Source organism: Branchiostoma floridae, chromosome 1 (assembly GCF_000003815.2).
Source record: "Branchiostoma floridae strain S238N-H82 chromosome 1, Bfl_VNyyK, whole genome shotgun sequence".
NCBI lineage: Eukaryota > Metazoa > Chordata > Leptocardii > Amphioxiformes > Branchiostomatidae > Branchiostoma > Branchiostoma floridae.
This window is the reverse complement of record NC_049979.1, coordinates 26,015,079-26,034,712: the sequence shown is the minus strand read 5'-3', so window position 1 is coordinate 26,034,712 and position 19,634 is coordinate 26,015,079. Positions and strand designations below refer to the sequence as shown.

The following is a 19,634-nucleotide window of genomic DNA, read 5'->3' as shown; positions in this document are numbered from 1 at the left end:
TTTGTTTGACAACTCTTCAGAACTGAAAGCAGAGGTGTACGAAAGTCTATGTGATTACAAAAGTGCTGCAATGTGCATAGAAGAAACACTTCGGAATAAAATATCAACATATGGTGAAAACACCCCACAATTTGATGTTGCCCAAGCACTTTGTGCCTTAGGTTACACTTGGATAAAACTTGGTGATCAAAGAAAGGCTGTTGGTTACATTCAGCAGTCACTACAGATGATACGCCATATCTATGGTGAGAACACTGCACATCCTGCCATTGCAAACTTACTTAACAGCTTGGGTGCCGCCTGGGGGTTTCTTGGTGATTACAGAACGGCCATCAGCTACTATGAACAGTCACTACAGATTAGAAGGGTTATCTATGGTAAGGACACTGCACATCCTGACATCGCTAGCTCACTTAACAACTTGGGTACCGCCTGGAGGAAACTTGGTGATCACAGAAAGGCCATCAGCTACTGTGAACAGTCACTGAAGATGAAGCAGATTATCTATGGTGATAACACTGCACATCCTGACATCGCCTCCTTACTTAACAACTTGGGTAACGCCTGGAGTGACCTTGGTGATCACAGAAAGGCCATCAACTACTATGAACAGTCGCTAAAGATGAAGCAGATTATCTATGGTGAAAACACTGCACATCCTAACATTGCCTCTTCACTTAACAACTTGGGTAACGCCTGGAGTGACCTTGGTGATCACAGAAAGGCCATCAGCTACTATGAACAGTCACTAAAGATGAACCGGATTACCTATGGTGAGGACACTGCACATCCTGACATTGCTGACTCACTTAACAACTTGGGTGTTGCCTGGAGGAAACTTGGTGATCACAGAAAGGCCATCAGCTACTATGAACAGTCACTAAAGATGAAGCGGATTATCTATGGTGAGGATACTGCACATCCTGACATCGCCTCCTTACTTAACAACTTGGGTACCACCTGGATTCACCTTGGTGATCATAAACAGGCAATCATATATCATGAACAGTCACTGCAGATGTGGCGGACTATCTATGGTGAGAACACTGCACATCCAGACATTGCAGTTGTACTTAACAATCTGTGTGTTGCCTGGAGAGACTGCGGTGATTACTCAAAAGCCGTGTTCTATTTTAAGCTGAAGGAACAGATGAATCAGCGGATGAGTAATTAGACACCAAATGCCCCATCACGGCTCTAGAGCTTTTGGTGTTGTGGTTTGCACATTGGATTTGTAATCCGCCGACCCGGGTTCGATCCCGGGTACCGGCATGTTTGTTTCTTTCTGTTCTTACTCGCCCCTCTGAATTCTTTCATTGGTTCCCACACCGGGAATTGAACCCAGGCTTTGGCGGTCAGAGCGCCAAATCCTAACCACTAGACCATATGGAACAAAGACTATGCAAATATTGAATAAATTTAGATAGAATAGAGGACAAACGTCATTTTGTAGTAGAGTCTATACCGTAGAGAGAAATGAACTATATAAGGTTATACCAAACCAATTTCCTTTAATTTCATTCACCTAAGTTCTGTAAGTTCTGTAGAAAAATTCATATTCCTAATGCAACTAAGACGAACCATCCATCATAAAACATATCAGCTCTTTTATCTCCACTATAACAGAAAAACGAGGAGAAGTTGAATTTATCCAGCAATAGTCTCATTTTGTATCTGTAAACTGTATCTTTTCAACATGTCTTGTTGTGACCTCTACTTAGCCTGGTGAAATAAAGGTCTTCATTCATATTCATATTAACAACTGTATAATACAGATGACTCTCTCTCTTATGCCAACGTTATGCAGTGGTTTGCGCACTCTGCCTCCCACCACATCTGGTTCAAATTCCATGGCCCGAGTTTGCGCCCAAGTCTGGACACGACTGGAAAAGAGTCGCATCTTCCTTTCGGAGGGGTACTTTAAGCAACAGCTTTGTGTATGACGGAGAGAGCGCCAAACCTCTGCATGTAAAAGAACCTGACAATTATTGAGGAGAGTGGGGTGCCCTGGTGTGCTTGGCCCAAAATACAGGATCCATAGCAAAGCCACATTGCACTAATAGCTCAGTCTGAGGTTTGACTGCTTGATCTTTGTCTCTGTTAGTATAGGGTAATCTATTTTGCTTAACATATTGTTTGTAAAAGGTATCAATTTAAAATGGTATGCCTGAAAAATCAATTTGTAACTGTAACAATAGTGTAACTGTGATAGATTATAGAATATATTGTTGCTAACTATTAGATTTATTTTACTGTGATTTGCTTGCTGTACAGACAAATGCCATAATGATTGTAATTAACGTAATCAACATAATATTATCGTAATACGTGATTTGTAAATTAAACCTTTTACTGTATTTACACTGTCTTGTATATTACTATGTAGTAAACAAGAAACAACATGTCTATTTCAATAAAAGTTTCTCATTCTTATTTCTCACTTGAACCTTTTTGTCACCCCCTGGGATAACAACAATACCAACATGCTACCTAAATGCAAATTTTCCAATATTCTCTCCCATACACACACACACAAAGTCACTGGATGTTTTTTACCATAACCTGCAACTATGTAAACTATGCACCATATTGTTCAACAGAACAGTGTTTGTTCTATTTTATGACGTAATATTGAATGAAATGGAATGAAAAGATGCAGGAATTTGGGATAGGGCATACCGTGTCAGACCCCAGAATTGGGGACAAAAAATTAACTACTGTATTTTTTATAATGTATATCTATCTTGTCTCTTTGTTTATAAGCTGTACCAACATAGAGTAACTGTGTACACAATGTAATAGGAGAACTACATGACTGTGTAGCCACCACAAAGCCAAGTGACCAAAGGTGTAAACATGAGGTAATAAGTGATCTATTATACCACGTCATGGTTTACAGAGTCAATCATAAGACTAACTCCTGATATAAATAGGTATGACCGCATGAAAAGTCCCAGTAGTGGTACATGACAAGCCAGAGGGGGAAAAAAAACAGAACTTTTGTCAGAAGAGAGGAACAAGTCTCTACCCACAGGCAGGTTTGCAGCTGTGGAGTCTCAGAGATCCAGGTGAGATTTTACAGGTTTGTTTACTGTAAATGCAGAAATGTTCGCGCAAACATATCCATTGTAGTATGTGACATGTAGACTCACCATACTCCAATGGAGTGGCTGTCCATCACAGTATGTGACTACAATCTATGATGCTACCGCGAAATTAAAACCACTGCAAAAAGTCCATTTTCACACTACCGCGAAATTAAATGCATTTACAGTACAATGTATATCCTTACAGGTTACAGGGCTATGGAAGTCTACAAATATTTGTATATTGTGCAAATATTTGTATATTGTGCATGGTGTCTGAACTACTGGGGTACATGATTCTATATCAACAAGAGCACAGACATTTTGTACTATTTTAAGCTAATTAATGGTGTCACAATGGTTTAAAAGACACCAATGATTCCTGTCAAAACATGTGCTCATCACAAGGTTTCTCAACATCTAAACCAAAAGTTTTATGAATGAAATATTATTTACTTGAACCAAGAAGATTAGAAAACATTGTGTATAATGGGTATAATATCAATTATACTTCTTACATCCATTTGAATGTTACTTTTTAGGCCTCCACTCCTTAATTTGTAATCTACGGCCTATTGATGATTAGAGTATACTCATTACTGTAAATGCAGAAATGTTCGCGGTGGGTTGATGTTCACGGTTTTCGTGGTGGACACTTCACCGCAAAATTAAAACCACCGCAAACATTTTTCAATGGCAGTAAGAGACTACAGTACATGGTGCTACCGCAAAATTAAAACCACCGCGAAAAGTCCATTTTCCCTCTACCACGAAATTTAATCCCCGCGAACTTAAATGCATTTTACAGTAATCAGTAACAAAGGTCTACAATCATGCATATTACCTCCAAGACTACAAAATACTCTCATTTTAATCAACAGTAGCAGTTTGGAGTTGAAATGACAATATGTCTGACATCAACACGACCAGCCTGGCAGACAAGTTACAGGACCTGGAGTTGTGCCTCAAAAGTCAGCATGAACAAGAAGTCAGTTATGGACAGGCACTGAGGGAAGCTATTGTTCACATGGACCTCTTGATTGAGGTAGAAGTCTTGAAAAGTCTTGGAGACCTGCATCTTCATAAAGGCAAGCTCAGTAAAGATGCAGCAGAGTTTGACAAGGCTGCTGCCCTGTATGCTGCTGCCCTACTGCGCTGCACAGATCCAGACATGGGACAAACACTGGAACATCGTATCGGCTACATGGAGAAACTCTCCAAACAACTGCTGCAGGGGTACAGTCCACACTTCCGGTGGTTGTTATCAGACTACTGGGGTACTGCTGACAGTAATGTATTAAGGGTGGCAGAGATTTGTGACAAATTAGACAGAAGTGACAAAAAATCCAAGCAATGTGTTGAGGAGACTTACACAGAAACATTAGTGACTGCAATAGAAAATAGTGACATGTTCTTGGAGGTTGAGGTTTTGAAATCTCTTGGAGATTTCTATCTTGAGAAAGGCAAGAAAACCTCTCATGTATCCCAGTTCTCCAAGGCAGCTGCCATGTACAAGAAAGCCCTGAGAAGTTGTGAGGATTCTGTGACAAAACAGACTTTGGGCCATCGTATACGTTATGCAGAAAAGATCAGGAAAGCAGTAAAAATGGTAAGAATTTACAATATAGCAGTTAAGTCCCCTGGACATAATCACATAGTCAAAATGACACTTAGTGTATGAACACCCTGTCATGAGATACACATGTAGTATGATCGCACACACCTGAAAATTTACCATGTCCTTGGACATTGGTCTGGTGTCCTGTGAACATCAGCCAATCTCAAAAATTTTGAGACAATCAAGAGAAGACCAGGCATAATAATAACTACTGCCGAAAATGTCATTTAGAACACTAATCGAGTAGAAGATTTTCCAGCTGTGTGATGGGTATTGTGTGCATACCTCACAAAATAATATAATGAAGTGTATAAAAACCTAGATTACTTATACAATAAGTGTAAAATTAATGCAAAAGGAGCATACCTTACCAGGGGTTAACATATTCTATAGGAATCTGGATATAAAAGTGTATGAATTTTAGAAGAGCCCAATTAAGGCATGAAAATGCTGACAGTTGTAAAATGATGATTTTGCCACAGTCAGTATCAAATGAATCAAAATGGAGACAGAGAAGATCACCCGTGGGACAGCACTGTGGGAACATCAGAAAACCTTCTGCAGACCATAACCTCCATCCAAACATACCAAGGTGGGGATACAGGTTAGACACGGGCATTGGTTTTCGAACTGATCCTTTCTCTTTGTATTGCCTTTGTCTGTTGTTTATAGATCAAAGATGCATGCAAAGTTGATTATTGCACTGAGTGTACAATACAGTTGAAGATATGTGATTACAACAACACTGTCATTGTTCTTGGTTCTTTACAGTGATGCTACAGGAAAGAGTAAAGTCACAGACATCAGTACCACAACACTGGGAGATAATGACAGGTTTGTGAATTACATATAATACTTTATGTCACACCTGGGCCATGAAAACATTCAATACAGGTGTCCCGAACTTGGTGATAAAAAGCCGTATCACACAGGCTTCAAAGGTTTATCACACAGGCTTCCATTGAATAATTCGAACAAACTCTGCACCCACCGAATGCGGTGTGGTCGAAAATTCAAATACCTGATTCGTACGCTGGAACATTGCTGTAATAACAATTTTTGTTCGAGGGCACCAAATTTTCTCAACTTTTGGCGCATTTCGCATCAAAACATGGGTTTTCTCAGGTGGGTATGACATAGATAAAATACAACACGGTGCATTCCGTATGTACATGTACCATGTAGGTATACAGCAATAAGCAAAGCTGAAATTTGCATTTTTAGTTTGTAGCAAATTTATATTACATGTGATATTGACAGCTGATTTAAAAATATGTCCAAAATATTTCAGTAACAGATTTTCAAAATGCATATTATATGACATTCTTCTTATAAACATAGAACATATGAAGACCATCTGCAGGAAGGTTCCAATGCACTGCAGACAGGGGACCTGGACACGGCAGAACAAAACTTTGCAGCTGCACTCAAGTCTGTTCATGTCAAAGGTATAAACTTTAAGTTAGTCCAAATGTACATGTAGGTATTATAACATATAGAAATTGCAAGATGTAGCTAATGAACAGTTCTTTGTAAATTACTATACAGTACAGACTTTGCCTCTATTCCTAGCCACTATCACCACCGTCAAGGAATTTCAAACAAAAGTTGCAATGCAATATATAAGAAGTGATACTCATAACGTTGGCCTTTGTATCGGTGCCTCAAGTCTTATCATCTCCATGAAAAATGGAGATATAGTTTTGAGTGTGTCTGTGTGTGTGTGTGTGACACTGTGTGTGTGTGTGTGTGTTTGTGTTTCCGGATATTTGTGGTCAGCATAACTCAAGAACCTCTGGACGGATTGCCATGATATTTGGTATGTGGGTAGATGTTTGGAAGACAAAGGTCAAGGTCAATTTTGGGCCCCCTGGTATGTGACCTTGGTACTGCAGCAAAATTCGTTTTTTGTATCTTTCGAACTGGATGTGCTGTGGTCTTGATTTTTTGGTGGCAGATAGCTAATGACGCAAGGAATAGGTGGTGTATGTTTGGGTCCCCTAGCAGGTTGCTCTGGAACTGCAGGGGCATTTTTTTCAAAATCTTCTTAGGAGTATAACTGAACAAGGGAACGACAAATTTAGATGATATTTGGTATGTAAGTAGCTTTGACAGAGATGTACATCCTAAAGTGTACATTATTCAAACTGGCACTTAATTTGCATAATTAATGAGGGAAATCTATATTTGTAGTGTTTTCCATTATAAGACTCAAATACCATTAATATATGTAGTTTGTGGCTGGTGAAACATTAGCAGATAACAATTATGCAAATCTGACCCTAATTTGCATAATTAATATAAAAGTGCTATAATTCTTCTCAATGGTATATTATCGGACAAGTAACATTTGAACCAGCATAAGTTATTTAAAGGTGTACATAACTAAGCATAGATTATGTAAACGTGGAAGTAATTTGCATAATTGGACTATTTCATGGAGATATGAGGTCTACGAACTCTTGTTTATCTGGGGTTTAAAAGGCCAGCAAAAATAACAACATTCAACAAAGTTACAATGGTACACGAAGGGACTGATAGAATCATTGAAATCTGTATAGCAGATTTTCATAGTTACTATGCCAAAAAAAACAAAGACAAGACTACAACTGACAATTGTATTTCTTTATCTTTTGTCTAAGGTCAACACAGAGAAGAGGCAGAGCCCCTGTACAGGTTGGCTAAAGTCTACTTGAAGAGAGGAATCCTGTCAAAAGATGGAGGTGATTTCACCAAGGCTGCAGCACTCTGTAATGCGGCACTGGTAAGATCAAGGAGAGACGACATACAGAAAGCAATCCAGGACATAACCAAGTCATTTGTTAAACATGTACTGGATACAGAACAAAAGGGACACATTGATGATACAGAGAAACATAAATTGATGCTGACTAAGGATCGAAACTATGCGGAGAGAGAAATAAAAAGGATCAATGAGGAAATAGATCCGTATAGCCTTGATGAAGATGACCCTGAGTTAAGAGAAGAAGAGAAAAAGAGAGTGGAAGCAATCAAAACACTGTTTGAGACCATTGTTCAACAACGAAAAATGTTCATAGCTGGGCTTGTAGATGAATGCATAGAGGTAATGGGCCCTCCTCCCTGTAAGTACGCCATGATAGGTTTGGGTTCACAAGCTACAGGATTGGTTACCCCATACTCTGATCTGGAATTTGCCATTTTGATAGAGGTTGAAACAGAGCACAATACTAAGTATTTCCGTAACCTCACTCATTATCTGCATCTCAAAGTTATCAATCTGGGAGAAACTATTCTCCCAGCCATGGGGATTAAGTCTCTAAATAATTTCTTCTCAGAAGACCCACAAGATGACTGGTACTATGACTCTGTTACACCACATGGGTTTTCGTTTGATGGAGCCATGCCACATGCATGTAAGACTCCACTGGGCAGGGGTAGTAACAGCACAGGAACAAGTGAACTTATCCACACACCAAGAAATATGACCGAGGTTCTTAAAAACGACTTAACGTTCCATTTGAAGAAAGGCTACCACCTTGCTAGTATCCTGGGAAATGTGTCGCTGATCACAGGAGAACAGTGCCTGGTCGATGAGCACAGGTCTTTATGGACTCAGCAACTTCAACAAAATAATCGGACACTTCCTTTCGCAATGGCAAATTCTATACTTGATGAGAATGCACAGACATTTCAAATCCTACATCTAACTGAAAATCTGTTGAATGTAAAGAAAGAAATGTATCGATTTTCAAGCCTTGCAGTGTCCTGTTGGGCGCTACTTCATAACATACAACCAACCACAATCTGGGAGACTATCCAGGAGCTTAAAACGGGCGGGGTCGTCAATGCTGAGAACACACATCACTTGTTGGTGATGGTCAGTATCTCAGCAGAACTGAGGCTGCGGACATACATAAACAATGGTGGTCAGGTGGAAAACATGTCAGCCTTATCATCAATATCAAGAGATGCTGACATTGGGGAAAAACTGCAGAAAGTATTTTACTTCTCAAATAGACAGCAGCTCATGAGATACTATTACACGGCAAGGCCGTTAAAGAGAGTCATTTCACAGCTGACCTATAGCCAGTCACAGAAAAAGCAGTCCATCTTGTTTGACAACTCTTCAGAACTGAAAGCAGAGGTGTACGAAAGTCTATGTGATTACAAAAGTACTGCGACATGCATAGAAGAAACACTTCAGAATAAAATATCATATGGTGAAAACAACCCACAATTTGATGTTGCCCAAGCACTTGGTGCCTTAGGTAACACTTGGATAAAACTTGGTGATCAAAGAAAGGCTGTTGGTTATATTGAGCAGTCACTACAGATGATGCGCCATATCTATGGTGAGAACACTGCACATCCTGACATTGCTTACTCACTTAACAACTTGGGTGCCGCCTGGAGTCACCTTGGTGATCACAGAATGGCCATCAGCTACTATGAACAGTCACTACAGATGAAGCGAATTTTCTATGGTGATAACACTGAACATCCTGACATTGCAGACTCACTCAACAACTTGGGTGCTGCCTGGAGGAAACTTGGTGATCACAGAAAGGCCATCAGCTACTATGAACAGTCACTAAAGATGAAGCGGATTATCTATGGTGATAACACTGCACATCCTGACATCGCCTCCTTACTTAACAACTTGGGTACCGCTTGGAGTAACCTTGGTGATCACAGAAAGGCCATCAGCTTCTATGAACAATCACTAAAGATGAAGCAGATTATCTATGGTGATAACACTGCACATCCTGACATCACTAGCTCACTTAACAACTTAGGTGTTGCCTGGAGGAAACTTGGTGATCACAGAAAGGCCATCATCTACTATGAACAGTCACTACAGATGAGGCGGATTATCCGTGGGGAGGACACTGCACATCCTAACATTGCCTCTTCACTTAACAACTTGGGTACCGCCTGGAGGAAACTTGGTGATCACAGAAAGGCCATCAACTACTATGAACAGTCGCTAAAGATGAAGCAGATTATCTATGGTGATAACACTGCACATCCTGACATTGCTGACTCACTTAACAACTTGGGTGCCACCTGGTGGAAACTTGGTGATCACAGAAAGGCCATCAGCTACTATGAACAGTCACTGAAGATGAAGCAGATTATCTATGGTGACAACACTGCACATCCTGACATTGCAGTTGTACTTAACAATCTGAGTGTTGCCTGGACAGACTACGGTGATTACTCAAAAGCCATGTTCTATTTTGAGCTGAAGGAACAGATGAATCAGCGGATGAGTAATTAGACACCAAATGCCCCATCACGGCTCTAGAGCTTTTGGTGTTGTGGTTTGCACGTTGGATTTGTAATCCGCTGACCCGGGTTCGATCCCGGGTACCGGCATGTTTGCTTCTTTCTGTTCTTACTCGCCCCTCTCAATTCTTACATTGGTTCCCACACCAGGAATCGAACCCGGGCTTTGGCCCTGGACACGACTGGAAAAGAGTCGCATCTTCCTTTCGGAGGGGTACTTTAAGCCAATGGCTTTGTGTATGACAGAGCTTTAGAGCGCCAAACCTCTGCATGTAAAAGGACCTAACATACTCATTGAGGAGAGTGGGGTGCCCTGGTAGGCTTGGCCAAAAATACAGGATCCATAGCAAAGCCACATTGCACTAATAGCTCAGTCTGAGGTTTGACTGGTTGATCTTTGTCTCTGTTACTATAGGGTAATCTATTTTGCTTAACATATTGTTTGTAAAACGTATCAATCTAAAATGGTATGCCTGAAAAATCAATTTGTAACTGTAACAATAGTGTAACTGTGATAGATTATAGAATATATTGTTGCTAACTTTTAGCTTTATTTTACTGTGATTTGCTTGCTGTACAGACAAATGCTATAATGATTGTAATTAACGTAATTAACATAATTATCTTACGTGATTTGTAAATTAAACCTTTTACTGTATTTACACTGTCTTGTATATAACAATGTAGTAAACAAGAAACAACATGTCTATTTCAATAAAAGTTTCTCATTCTTACTTCTCACTTGAACCATTTTCTCACCCCCTGGAATAACAACAATACCAACATGCTACCTAAATGCAAATTTTCCAATATTCTCTCCCATACACACACACAAAGTCACTGGATGTTTTTTTACCATTACCTGCAACTATGTAAACTATGCACCATATTGTTCAACAGAACAGTGTTTGTTCTATTTTATGACGTAATATTGAAGCCCATGCACCATGGAATGAAAAGATGCGGGAATTACATGTCTGAGCACTGAATTTGAGGCCATATTCCAAACAAAGCCCTTATTAACTGTGTATTCATTATAAAACAGAAAGGCTGCTTCTGTTATAGCAGAGGAGTCCAGCCTTGTTTGGTTTGGTCCGCTCCCGAAGGTTGCTATGGGGTGGGGCAGACTGAAGTGAGCAGGACCAGAGTTGGATAGACTAAGTGTATAATGAATGTCAGAGCTAGAAGCGACTGTATGTACTTTGTCTAGTATATAATGAATGCTGGAGAGAACTACTTTCCGGGTGGTACCCAGGCTATAGGTACCCCTGATGCCTATAGCTAAGGGCGCAACCCACCATATGTGCAAATACGTGCTGTCTACGTGCCAAAATATGGGCAATTTTTTGGGATCCGTAAGTGGTAAGCACAGCATGTACGAACTCATAGGGAATCCGACGGATTTTGGAGCATGCAGACACGCCGTAGAAGTATATGTGCAGGCAAAACTTTGTGTGCCGTCGGGCTGCGGATTTGCCCCCTGTACGTGCCAGTACAGGTGACGCATCTGCCCTGTAAAGCGCAAATGTTTTCAGAAATACGTGGCGGACGTGGCCTCCAAAAAAATACATAAGGACAAATTGCACGTACGGAGGGTTGTGCCCTTAGCTTATATTTGTAGTGTTGGTCCTGACCTGAGCTGTTTGATTGCAGACAGACAGTGAGTCATGTTGTCCTGTAGCTCATCGTGAGACGCCATGGCACTGAAGAACGCCTCCGAGCGATACGAGATCTGTCGCGCTATCTGAACTTCCACGATGTCCAGGTAGTGACTCAACTGGAGCAAAACACAAGAATGATACAATAATAATTTTTATTAATTCATAGCCATTATTAGATAGGCTGCCTGCATGCATGGGACCCCTCTGGGTGGTGCAGAGAAGCAACGGATTGCTTGAGGGCACTTTTTCTCCCATCAAGCATTGCACGATTCTAGCTGAAAAGACTTTTCTGCCATGTTTGGTTCATTATGTTCCATAAAATGAAGTAAAAATAGTTTCTGTTTTAAAACTTTAAAGAGTTAAAATTTAACTTAATAACAAGCAATTTGTTGTCCTTTTGGTGACTTCCTTATCAAATTTGGACAAAAAGTTTTGAATTAAAACTTTTTCTTATATTCAACATAATTTGGCAAAATTTATTTCAAGCAGCATAGTTTATTACCTACTTAATGGTACTTTATACTGGAAATAAGATGTTCCCATATATCCAAACACATGTATAACTGATCGGGGAAACAACGCTTCAGCGTAAACTGCACTGGTGGCATTTTTTCTTACCTCTGCTTCCCTCCCTTTCAGCTTGGCATGAATATAACATGAAATTGCACATGAACACAATAAACAGGTAGTAACACATAAAATCAAAAGAAAGTGATTATAAAATGTGTCACAAAATTTCATATATTACTTTCAACATGAATAGGTACAAAGGCGACAGCAAGTAAATTTTATGGATGACATCCAGAAGTTAGTGAAATGCAAAAGAAAAGCAATCCAAAGAAAAGCATGAAGACAGCCACGATGTAAACCTTTAACGTTAGCTTGGGTGAACCTAGGACTTGTACAACAGGGAAGTCAGAGGTGTGCTGTTTTGTGAGCAAGTGTGTGGTCTGTAACAAAAGCGAAAGGCATCAAGCAAGCACAAACACAGATAAGCAAACATTCGCAGCTCTTTTAAAGAAAATGTTAGGCCGCAAAAAATAATGTTGTGTTTCTGTTACGATCCTGCAAAAAAGTCATGACAAAGTAGCGATCCTTTTCTCTGTTTTTCTGTTTTTAGTAATGTAATACAAAACTGAAATGATTCAGGCACTGGTACTTTCAACATCATCTTGTAATTACAATAGTCATAATGTTTACTATAGTACAATGTTAAACTTTTTTCTAACATAAGTTGCCTTCTTCAGGATGAATAATGACCAGTCACTTTTAAAACGTGAACTCGCAAGAATTAGAAACACCTGACCTTATTGATCGTGCATATACGTGACATCAGCAATTGGTCAAAAGTGCCAGGAAGTTTATACCATCTACCTTCCCTGTTTGGTACACACTCTTATATAAACTGTCCAAAGTATAACATTTTCAACAGGAAGTCTGTTTGGAATATCTTCACCTAAATGTGAGGTCAAAACTTTTATGCCCTTTGTCAGTGGCTGACAATAAATGTCTAGGTCAGCAGGTTTTTGGTAAGGTTGATTGGTTAACTTGAAACACAACATTTTTTTCCAGGCCTAAGCATAAGTGTGTACGGTACAGATCACAGGTCAAGGGCTCAAAATTTAGGTTACATGACAGAATTAAAAGTTTGACCATAAAGGTTGAAATGCTGTGCTTCATACTATCAAAGGGCTATGCCTTTGGATAAGGGGTTTGTATGATGTAAAACCATTTTACCATTATAGGACACCAGGAAGAATAGTGATACTCGATTTAGTATCCCTAAATTGGTGATCCAAATAAAGCAAACAAACAAAAAATCTTCTTGGACCAGTAAAAAAAAAACTGGACCTGAAAAAAGTCAGAGGACCGGATTTTGGACCGATTTTGAAACTGAACAGGCATTCACATATTTTCAGGCTTTCTGATCCAAGACAATAACAAGAGCGAAGTAGAGGCAAGTGGATAGTCATTTTTACCAAGTTTCTATAGTCAAACTTGGTCTCAAACAGAGACAGTCAGTGTTATTTACATGAAGATAGTCAGTTTACATCGGATACACCAAACAGAATTCTTTGTAGGAAATGGACCAATGTTTTGAGTATCGCCCGTTCACAAGCTTTTACAGATAATTAGGTCCAAGTTTAGGTCTGGACCGGACCTGGACCTGAATTTTCTGTACCGGTACCCACACCTACTTTGCATACAACATGCATGTAAGTGTATCTACATGTTTGTATAATTCTACCTTTTCCTGTAGAAGCTTGGAGGACTGTCTTCCCTGCTCCTTGTCTTTGGGTGGTTCAAACTGGGACCATGGCAAGACTGTGTTGAAGGTTGCTGGGTTTTCCAGTGCAAAATTGGGCTGCATGAAAATCTGAAAGATAGAGGAACAATCTAACATGACAAACCAACTCTTATATATAAATGTACTAGTACTAGCTAGTTACATGGGGTTTCTCTAATTACAATAATAACATCCAGTTACATCCTTGATTTGATTATATGGATGACATTTGTACGCACAAAAATTTTAGCTTAAAAAAAGGTTTTCGACCAGCAGCTGTAAAATGTGCTGTAAATTGTAAAAAAAATATCAGAAAACGCATACAAATATCATAAAATGCCAATTCCAAAATCTTTGCCAAACATTTTTTCTCTGCATGCTCTCGGCAGATTAGGGGCTCCCAAAGGATGTTATCCCCCTCGTTATCCACATAATCCAAACAACATAGTTAATAAAAAAGTTTCATATTCTTTTTGTATTACCTTTGGTACCTGCTCCAAATCAGCCTTTCCTTTGTCTGTGTAGGAATACAGAGGGTAAAAAGTTTATTTTCATAACTACATGTATCTTACGCTAATCTGTGAATGTACAGGAATATTTGCACATAATAGTCCCAAAAGTTTTCAATGTCCCTGCATAGGAGAATGTGTATCATTCACTCAAAGTATTGATGTCAATGTGAGGACACAAGCTGTTATGCCCTTTCAATAATACTAATACCTACCTATATATACCCATTCTAAATTTGTAACAGCTGTGGTTGCAACAGAAGTAGAAAGAACTAAAATGGCCTTTTGCACACCCCAGTTTTGCTTTGGTACAATTCAATTCATATTCATAACTGACTTGTTCTTTAATAAACCATCAGTGTTTTGCTATAAATATAATATCAACTTGCACCTGACAATGTATATGGAGATGAATTTCACTTTTTAAAATTGTTCTAGATACGCTATTTTACGTAATGAGCTATTCACATTTCTCGAATCAAGTACAACAGACTTGATGCTACAGACAGATTTTCTAAATATCTTTACTTTAGATACCAAAACTCCCATAATGCAAAGATAGGCAAATATATAAAAGACTGCTGTGTTATTAGAAAGAATTCCGAAACTCATGATTAGCCCCATTGTAACACTATATCAAAGACTTGTATTAGCCTCTCGGTCACGAGGCAAACACGCTGCCACTGCGCTACGCCACCTCACAGTCATCGTGCAATAAAGTTCTTCATATAAAACAGTGCAACAGTTGGAGGTTTAAAACTGCTTACCTAGATGCCTGGGTAATGGTGCAAGGGTCTGGGCTGACGGTGGAGAGTTGGTCGGCAGTTTGTGTTTGTTTTGTTGATGGACAGCATATCTCTGCGGAAAAAATTACACAACACAACCAAGTTAGACTCAGAACACTGAAATGTGCATGTTTAGTCAATTACAGTCAAACCCAGCAGGGTTGTAGCCAGCCTGATATCATTTTCCGTCCCCTTGATTTTGAATCCTATCAAGCATTGAAGGCGCAACATTCCTAGGGGGATCCAGGGACATACTCTCCAGAAAACTGTGAAATCTAGCCCCACTGAAACACTATTTCCTACATTTTGAGGTGCAAATTTTGCCAGTAGACTAAGCTGTTCAATGGCATCTGTTTTGGTGAAAAATTACACAGAGGACGGAATGGGCAAAATTTTTTTTCCGGCCACAGCTACAAAATTCCGTCAAAGAACGGAAGGGCGGGTGCTGGCTACAACCCTGGTCAAACCTCTCTGTAGTGATAAATTGTAGATAGACAGAATTCTTAATGCTTAGATCAATAGTGGTGTGATGGTAAGGTGTTTGGCTCAAAGCCCAGCAGTACTCAGGGTTCGAGTCTCAATATGCTCCGACACTGTGCCCTGGGGAAAGGCACATACTAGTAACACAAATTTCATTAAGTTTCGATCAGGAGCAGCTAGCATCAGTTAGACTACAGATGCCCGCCAAAACAATGCTAAATGAGGTCCTGAATTTGTGTTTGAAGATTGAAACACCTTTATCAAAAAGAGAAGGGGTCCTTCCTGGTGTGACTGGATCAAATAGATCTGTCCAGATATGCAGCTTGCACTGCTCATTACAATTTAACAAACCTGATGTTTAATGTAGTTTACCAGGCATGCAATACAAACGAACAAAGAAACAACTCACATGTCTGGCACTCTTCAGGTAGTGTTCAAAATGAGCCTTGGTGATGTTGGGAAGGTAGAAGGAAGGGTGAATGTCTTCAGGTCCGATCTCGATGAAGTCTTCTCCCCACGTCTTCGTAAAGAAGTCATGTTCCCTCCTGCTTCTCCGAGGGTCATTCAGGACCGCGGCCAGGTTGACCTGAGAGTTGGGGTCGGTACCAGTACAGAAAATTCAGGTCCAGATCCGGTTCAGGTCCAGAGGATCAGGTTCAGGTCCGGACCTGAACCTGGACCTGATTCAGTATGCGAGAACTTGTGAATGGACGATACAATGGTCCATTTCGCAAAGAAATCTGTTTTGTGTAGTATTCGACTCCCACTGGCATTCTAAAATCCTACAAGGCTAACTGCCTCTGTACTATTGACTGTAAGACTTGGTAGAAATGATTATAGACTCTACTCTACTTAGCTCGTTATTTTCCTCGACCGGTAAGCTCCGAAACGTGTGAATACCTGATAATATGATCTGTTCATTTTCCATTAAGTCCAACATCCGGTCTACCACATTTTTTCAGGTCCGTTTTTTCTGGACTGGTCCAATACGAAAAAACCGTTCCATACCAGTACATGTATAACCCAACCCTACCTGAGAGTTGTAGACTGTCCACTTCTGTTGGTCGGTCACTACAGAGGGTTCTGAGGCGGAAGGGGAGGGGCTTGGGGAGGTTTGGGATGAAGACCTCTGCAAAGTACTGATTGCACCTGCGGTAAGAGATACAAGTAAATTCATTTAAGTTGTAAGCAGATTCACACCTTGAAGGCATGAATCACATCAGATCTGGACATGTATTGAGAGGCATTCCACTCCAGAGAGGATTTCAATTTACCAATAGATAATGTATCGATGAATACACAATCAGCCGACATTTTGTGGGATTATACTTGTTCAAGTTGTTGTTAATTACATGATGTATGTTTGTATCAAAATAAGATAACACTCACTACTCATGCAGACCTACTGTATGCATGTAAGTACTTTCAGATTAAGCACACCAAGAAGGTCAATCTGTCATATATAAGATATGTGCAATAAAGTTATTTATGTATCAAGGAACACATACAGAGACGAGTTTTCTTATCACCCGATATTAGTTTTGCATGTCTAAATCAATATTGTCAGGTACATTGTATTCAGCCATAAGCTGAGGCTGATTAATCTAATTTGAGATTACTTGACAAGTTTAGCAGACGACTGAATGCTTTTTGATGCACACAGGACTACTAGTATTTAGTAGTAATGGGTAGCTTATTGATATCTATCAGAAAATAACACTACCTTCTGGAGCAGAATTCTCCTCTAATAGAAATAAGTTAAAGCTTACTATAGAAAAGACCTGTTCACAAGTGAGGTGTCTTTAAAGAGGGGTTCCCAGAGGATGTTATCAATGTAACAAATGGTAACAGTACTAGTGGAGGGGGGTTTTCGGAAAAACCTGTCCAGTCCGGAATGCGGAAAACCCTGTCCAGTCTGAAAAGAGGGTCTGCATGGGGGTATACGTTGTAAGCTACTAAGTACTAGTATACAACAACATTTTTTATCTTTAATATGGCTAAGCACAGAAATAACATCAACTTGAAGTGTGACACAATGTCATACAAAAATTATAACTTAACAAAAATCATCCATCATTGCTACTTCTGTGCATCATATAAAAAACTTCTACTCTTTAAGTCTTTGAGACTGAACATGCTATTAATAGCCTTACGGCATACTTTTGCTAATAAACCATTTTATTTTTAAAATGATACATACATGTAGTTCTATATAGCTCACAACTTGCCTCTAAAGCCTCTAGGGTTTGAAAAATGCCATCTCGGCTTTATTGTAGGGCATTGTAAAATATATGTAATGTTATAACATTGTGTACTAAAGTCGTGTTGATATTGGAATCTTTCGCAGTCATTCTATAAAACTGGGATTTAAACAGACCAGCTCTCAAAATGAGTACTGCACACTTATCATTTAAAGAAAACCTTTCAAAGCCTGTCTTTGTAATGTATTGCCACTATTTAACAACACGAAATTGACAGACACTCACTATCCATTGTTTGATGGACAATGGGTGTAATTCTCTCCTCCTCATGTCCTACCAGATATGTGTTAATTGGGTACTTTGCATTTGACAGACCAGAACTAACTTTGTGTGCATGCATATTGCACCTTTGGGTCACTCATTATGCTGCCGATTCTATAGTTATGTGTATCAATTTAGTGTTAGTGCTGTCTGAAGTAATAGTTTTAAGTATTGCCAGGAACCCCTATGCAGACCCTCTTTTCAGACTGGACAGGGTTTTCCGCCCCATTTCCCTGTCTGGACTGGACAGGGTTTTCCGAAAACCCAAGTGGAGGGTTTAAGTAGCACCAAACCAAACCATACCAATGGGCTGATCAGCCTTTTGTAGCATAGTGGTTTGTGCTTCTGGGGTTGTGATCTGCCGGCCCGGGTTTGATCCCGGGTGTCGGCATGTTGTTTCTTTCTGTTTCTACTCCTATTTTACTCAAATTATACAATGTATATCATGATAGATAGTGCTAGTAAACTAGATAAATTACATGTTTAGATAGTAGATATTTTATGTTTAATAGATAGTAGATATCTAAGATGTTTACCATCTCTAGATAAATGCTCCTTGACCACATGATCGACGTAGTCCTTATCGCTGACGCCTTCCAGCGGGAGTGTGGGACAGACGCCGTTCGCGCCGTACCGACAGACGAAGGACCCGCCTTCTTTCGCGCAGTGACGCTCTCTCAGGTGTCTCCCCAACTCCATCCGAGTCTTGAACGTCGCATGGTCCGAACACACCGCGCATTGTAACACCACCGGCTGACTGGACACAGTGGGTGACAATCTCTGCGTTCCCGTAGCTTCCATGGGAATGAAATGTCTCTCTCACCGGCACATTCTGTGAACCAGAAATCGTCCAAAGAGTCTGTTTTTTCCTGAAGATGAACTCTGATCTTGTAGATCGAAGACTTGGGGTCGAAATGTTCGCAATGTTTTTCCGTCATATATTGCCTATACTGACCGAGTTACGCCCTCCTTTATCGATGCAGATACGTGCCATTTCATGTGTTGGGGAATCCTCACGGCGCTCTTCCTGGAAGACGAGTAAAATGGTTCTTTTCCAGGTTTCTTCGTGAACTCTTGGATTTTTTTCTCAACCGGCAGCCATGTTGGAAATTACCCACAATTCCACAGCGGACGTGGCACTGACAGAAACAAATAAATTTTATTTACGGATATGCCAAAGTAACAAATAAACATGTAAACAAAACTATCGTATGACACATTATATCGGTAACAACTTGTAACAGAGCTGTGCCATCAAAAGGTCCTATGGTAAGGTATTTCATAGGACTTCACTTTTCCCAAACAAAATGTTTTTAGAGATTAAAAAAATCAATCTTTAATTTTTATGATTTTTGTGGGAATATATTTTTGATATCTAAGAATGTTTCACTTCATTAAATAGGGATGACTCGAAT

General features: G+C 39.8%; 2 protein-coding genes and 1 non-coding gene across 5 annotated transcripts in view; 1 reads left to right on the top strand and 2 right to left on the bottom strand.

The window, feature by feature from the left end:
* Positions 1-19,634, bottom strand: part of LOC118418386 (vacuolar protein sorting-associated protein 54-like) — a 54,458-nt gene that overhangs the window by 34,578 nt on the left and 246 nt on the right. For both annotated transcript variants that reach the window (XM_035824269.1, XM_035824277.1), the window contains exons 2-8: positions 18,756-19,358; positions 16,731-16,846; positions 16,107-16,283; positions 15,200-15,290; positions 14,406-14,440; positions 13,885-14,013; positions 11,610-11,752 (exon numbers count right to left, since the gene is read on the bottom strand). In XM_035824269.1, the coding sequence (XP_035680162.1) occupies positions 11,610-11,752; positions 13,885-14,013; positions 14,406-14,440; positions 15,200-15,290; positions 16,107-16,283; positions 16,731-16,846; positions 18,756-19,020 (956 nt within the window). In that variant the 5' untranslated portion in view covers positions 19,021-19,358. The remainder of the gene's footprint in view (positions 1-11,609; positions 11,753-13,884; positions 14,014-14,405; positions 14,441-15,199; positions 15,291-16,106; positions 16,284-16,730; positions 16,847-18,755; positions 19,359-19,634) is intronic.
* Trnaq-cug lies at positions 1,321-1,392 on the bottom strand. The gene has a single exon. It is a non-coding gene; the product is annotated as a tRNA-Gln (tRNA).
* Positions 3,935-7,430, top strand: LOC118418422. 2 transcript variants are annotated; one of them, XM_035824330.1, is made up of 4 exons: positions 3,935-4,695; positions 5,187-5,296; positions 5,476-5,538; positions 7,347-7,430. In XM_035824330.1, the coding sequence occupies exons 1-4, from the start codon at positions 3,994-3,996 to the stop codon at positions 7,387-7,389; spliced, it is 918 nt and encodes a 305-aa protein (XP_035680223.1). In that variant the 5' UTR covers positions 3,935-3,993; the 3' UTR covers positions 7,390-7,430. The 2 variants fall into 2 exon arrangements, with proteins under 2 accessions (XP_035680223.1, XP_035680215.1); XM_035824322.1 differs by having other exon boundaries at positions 5,187-5,308.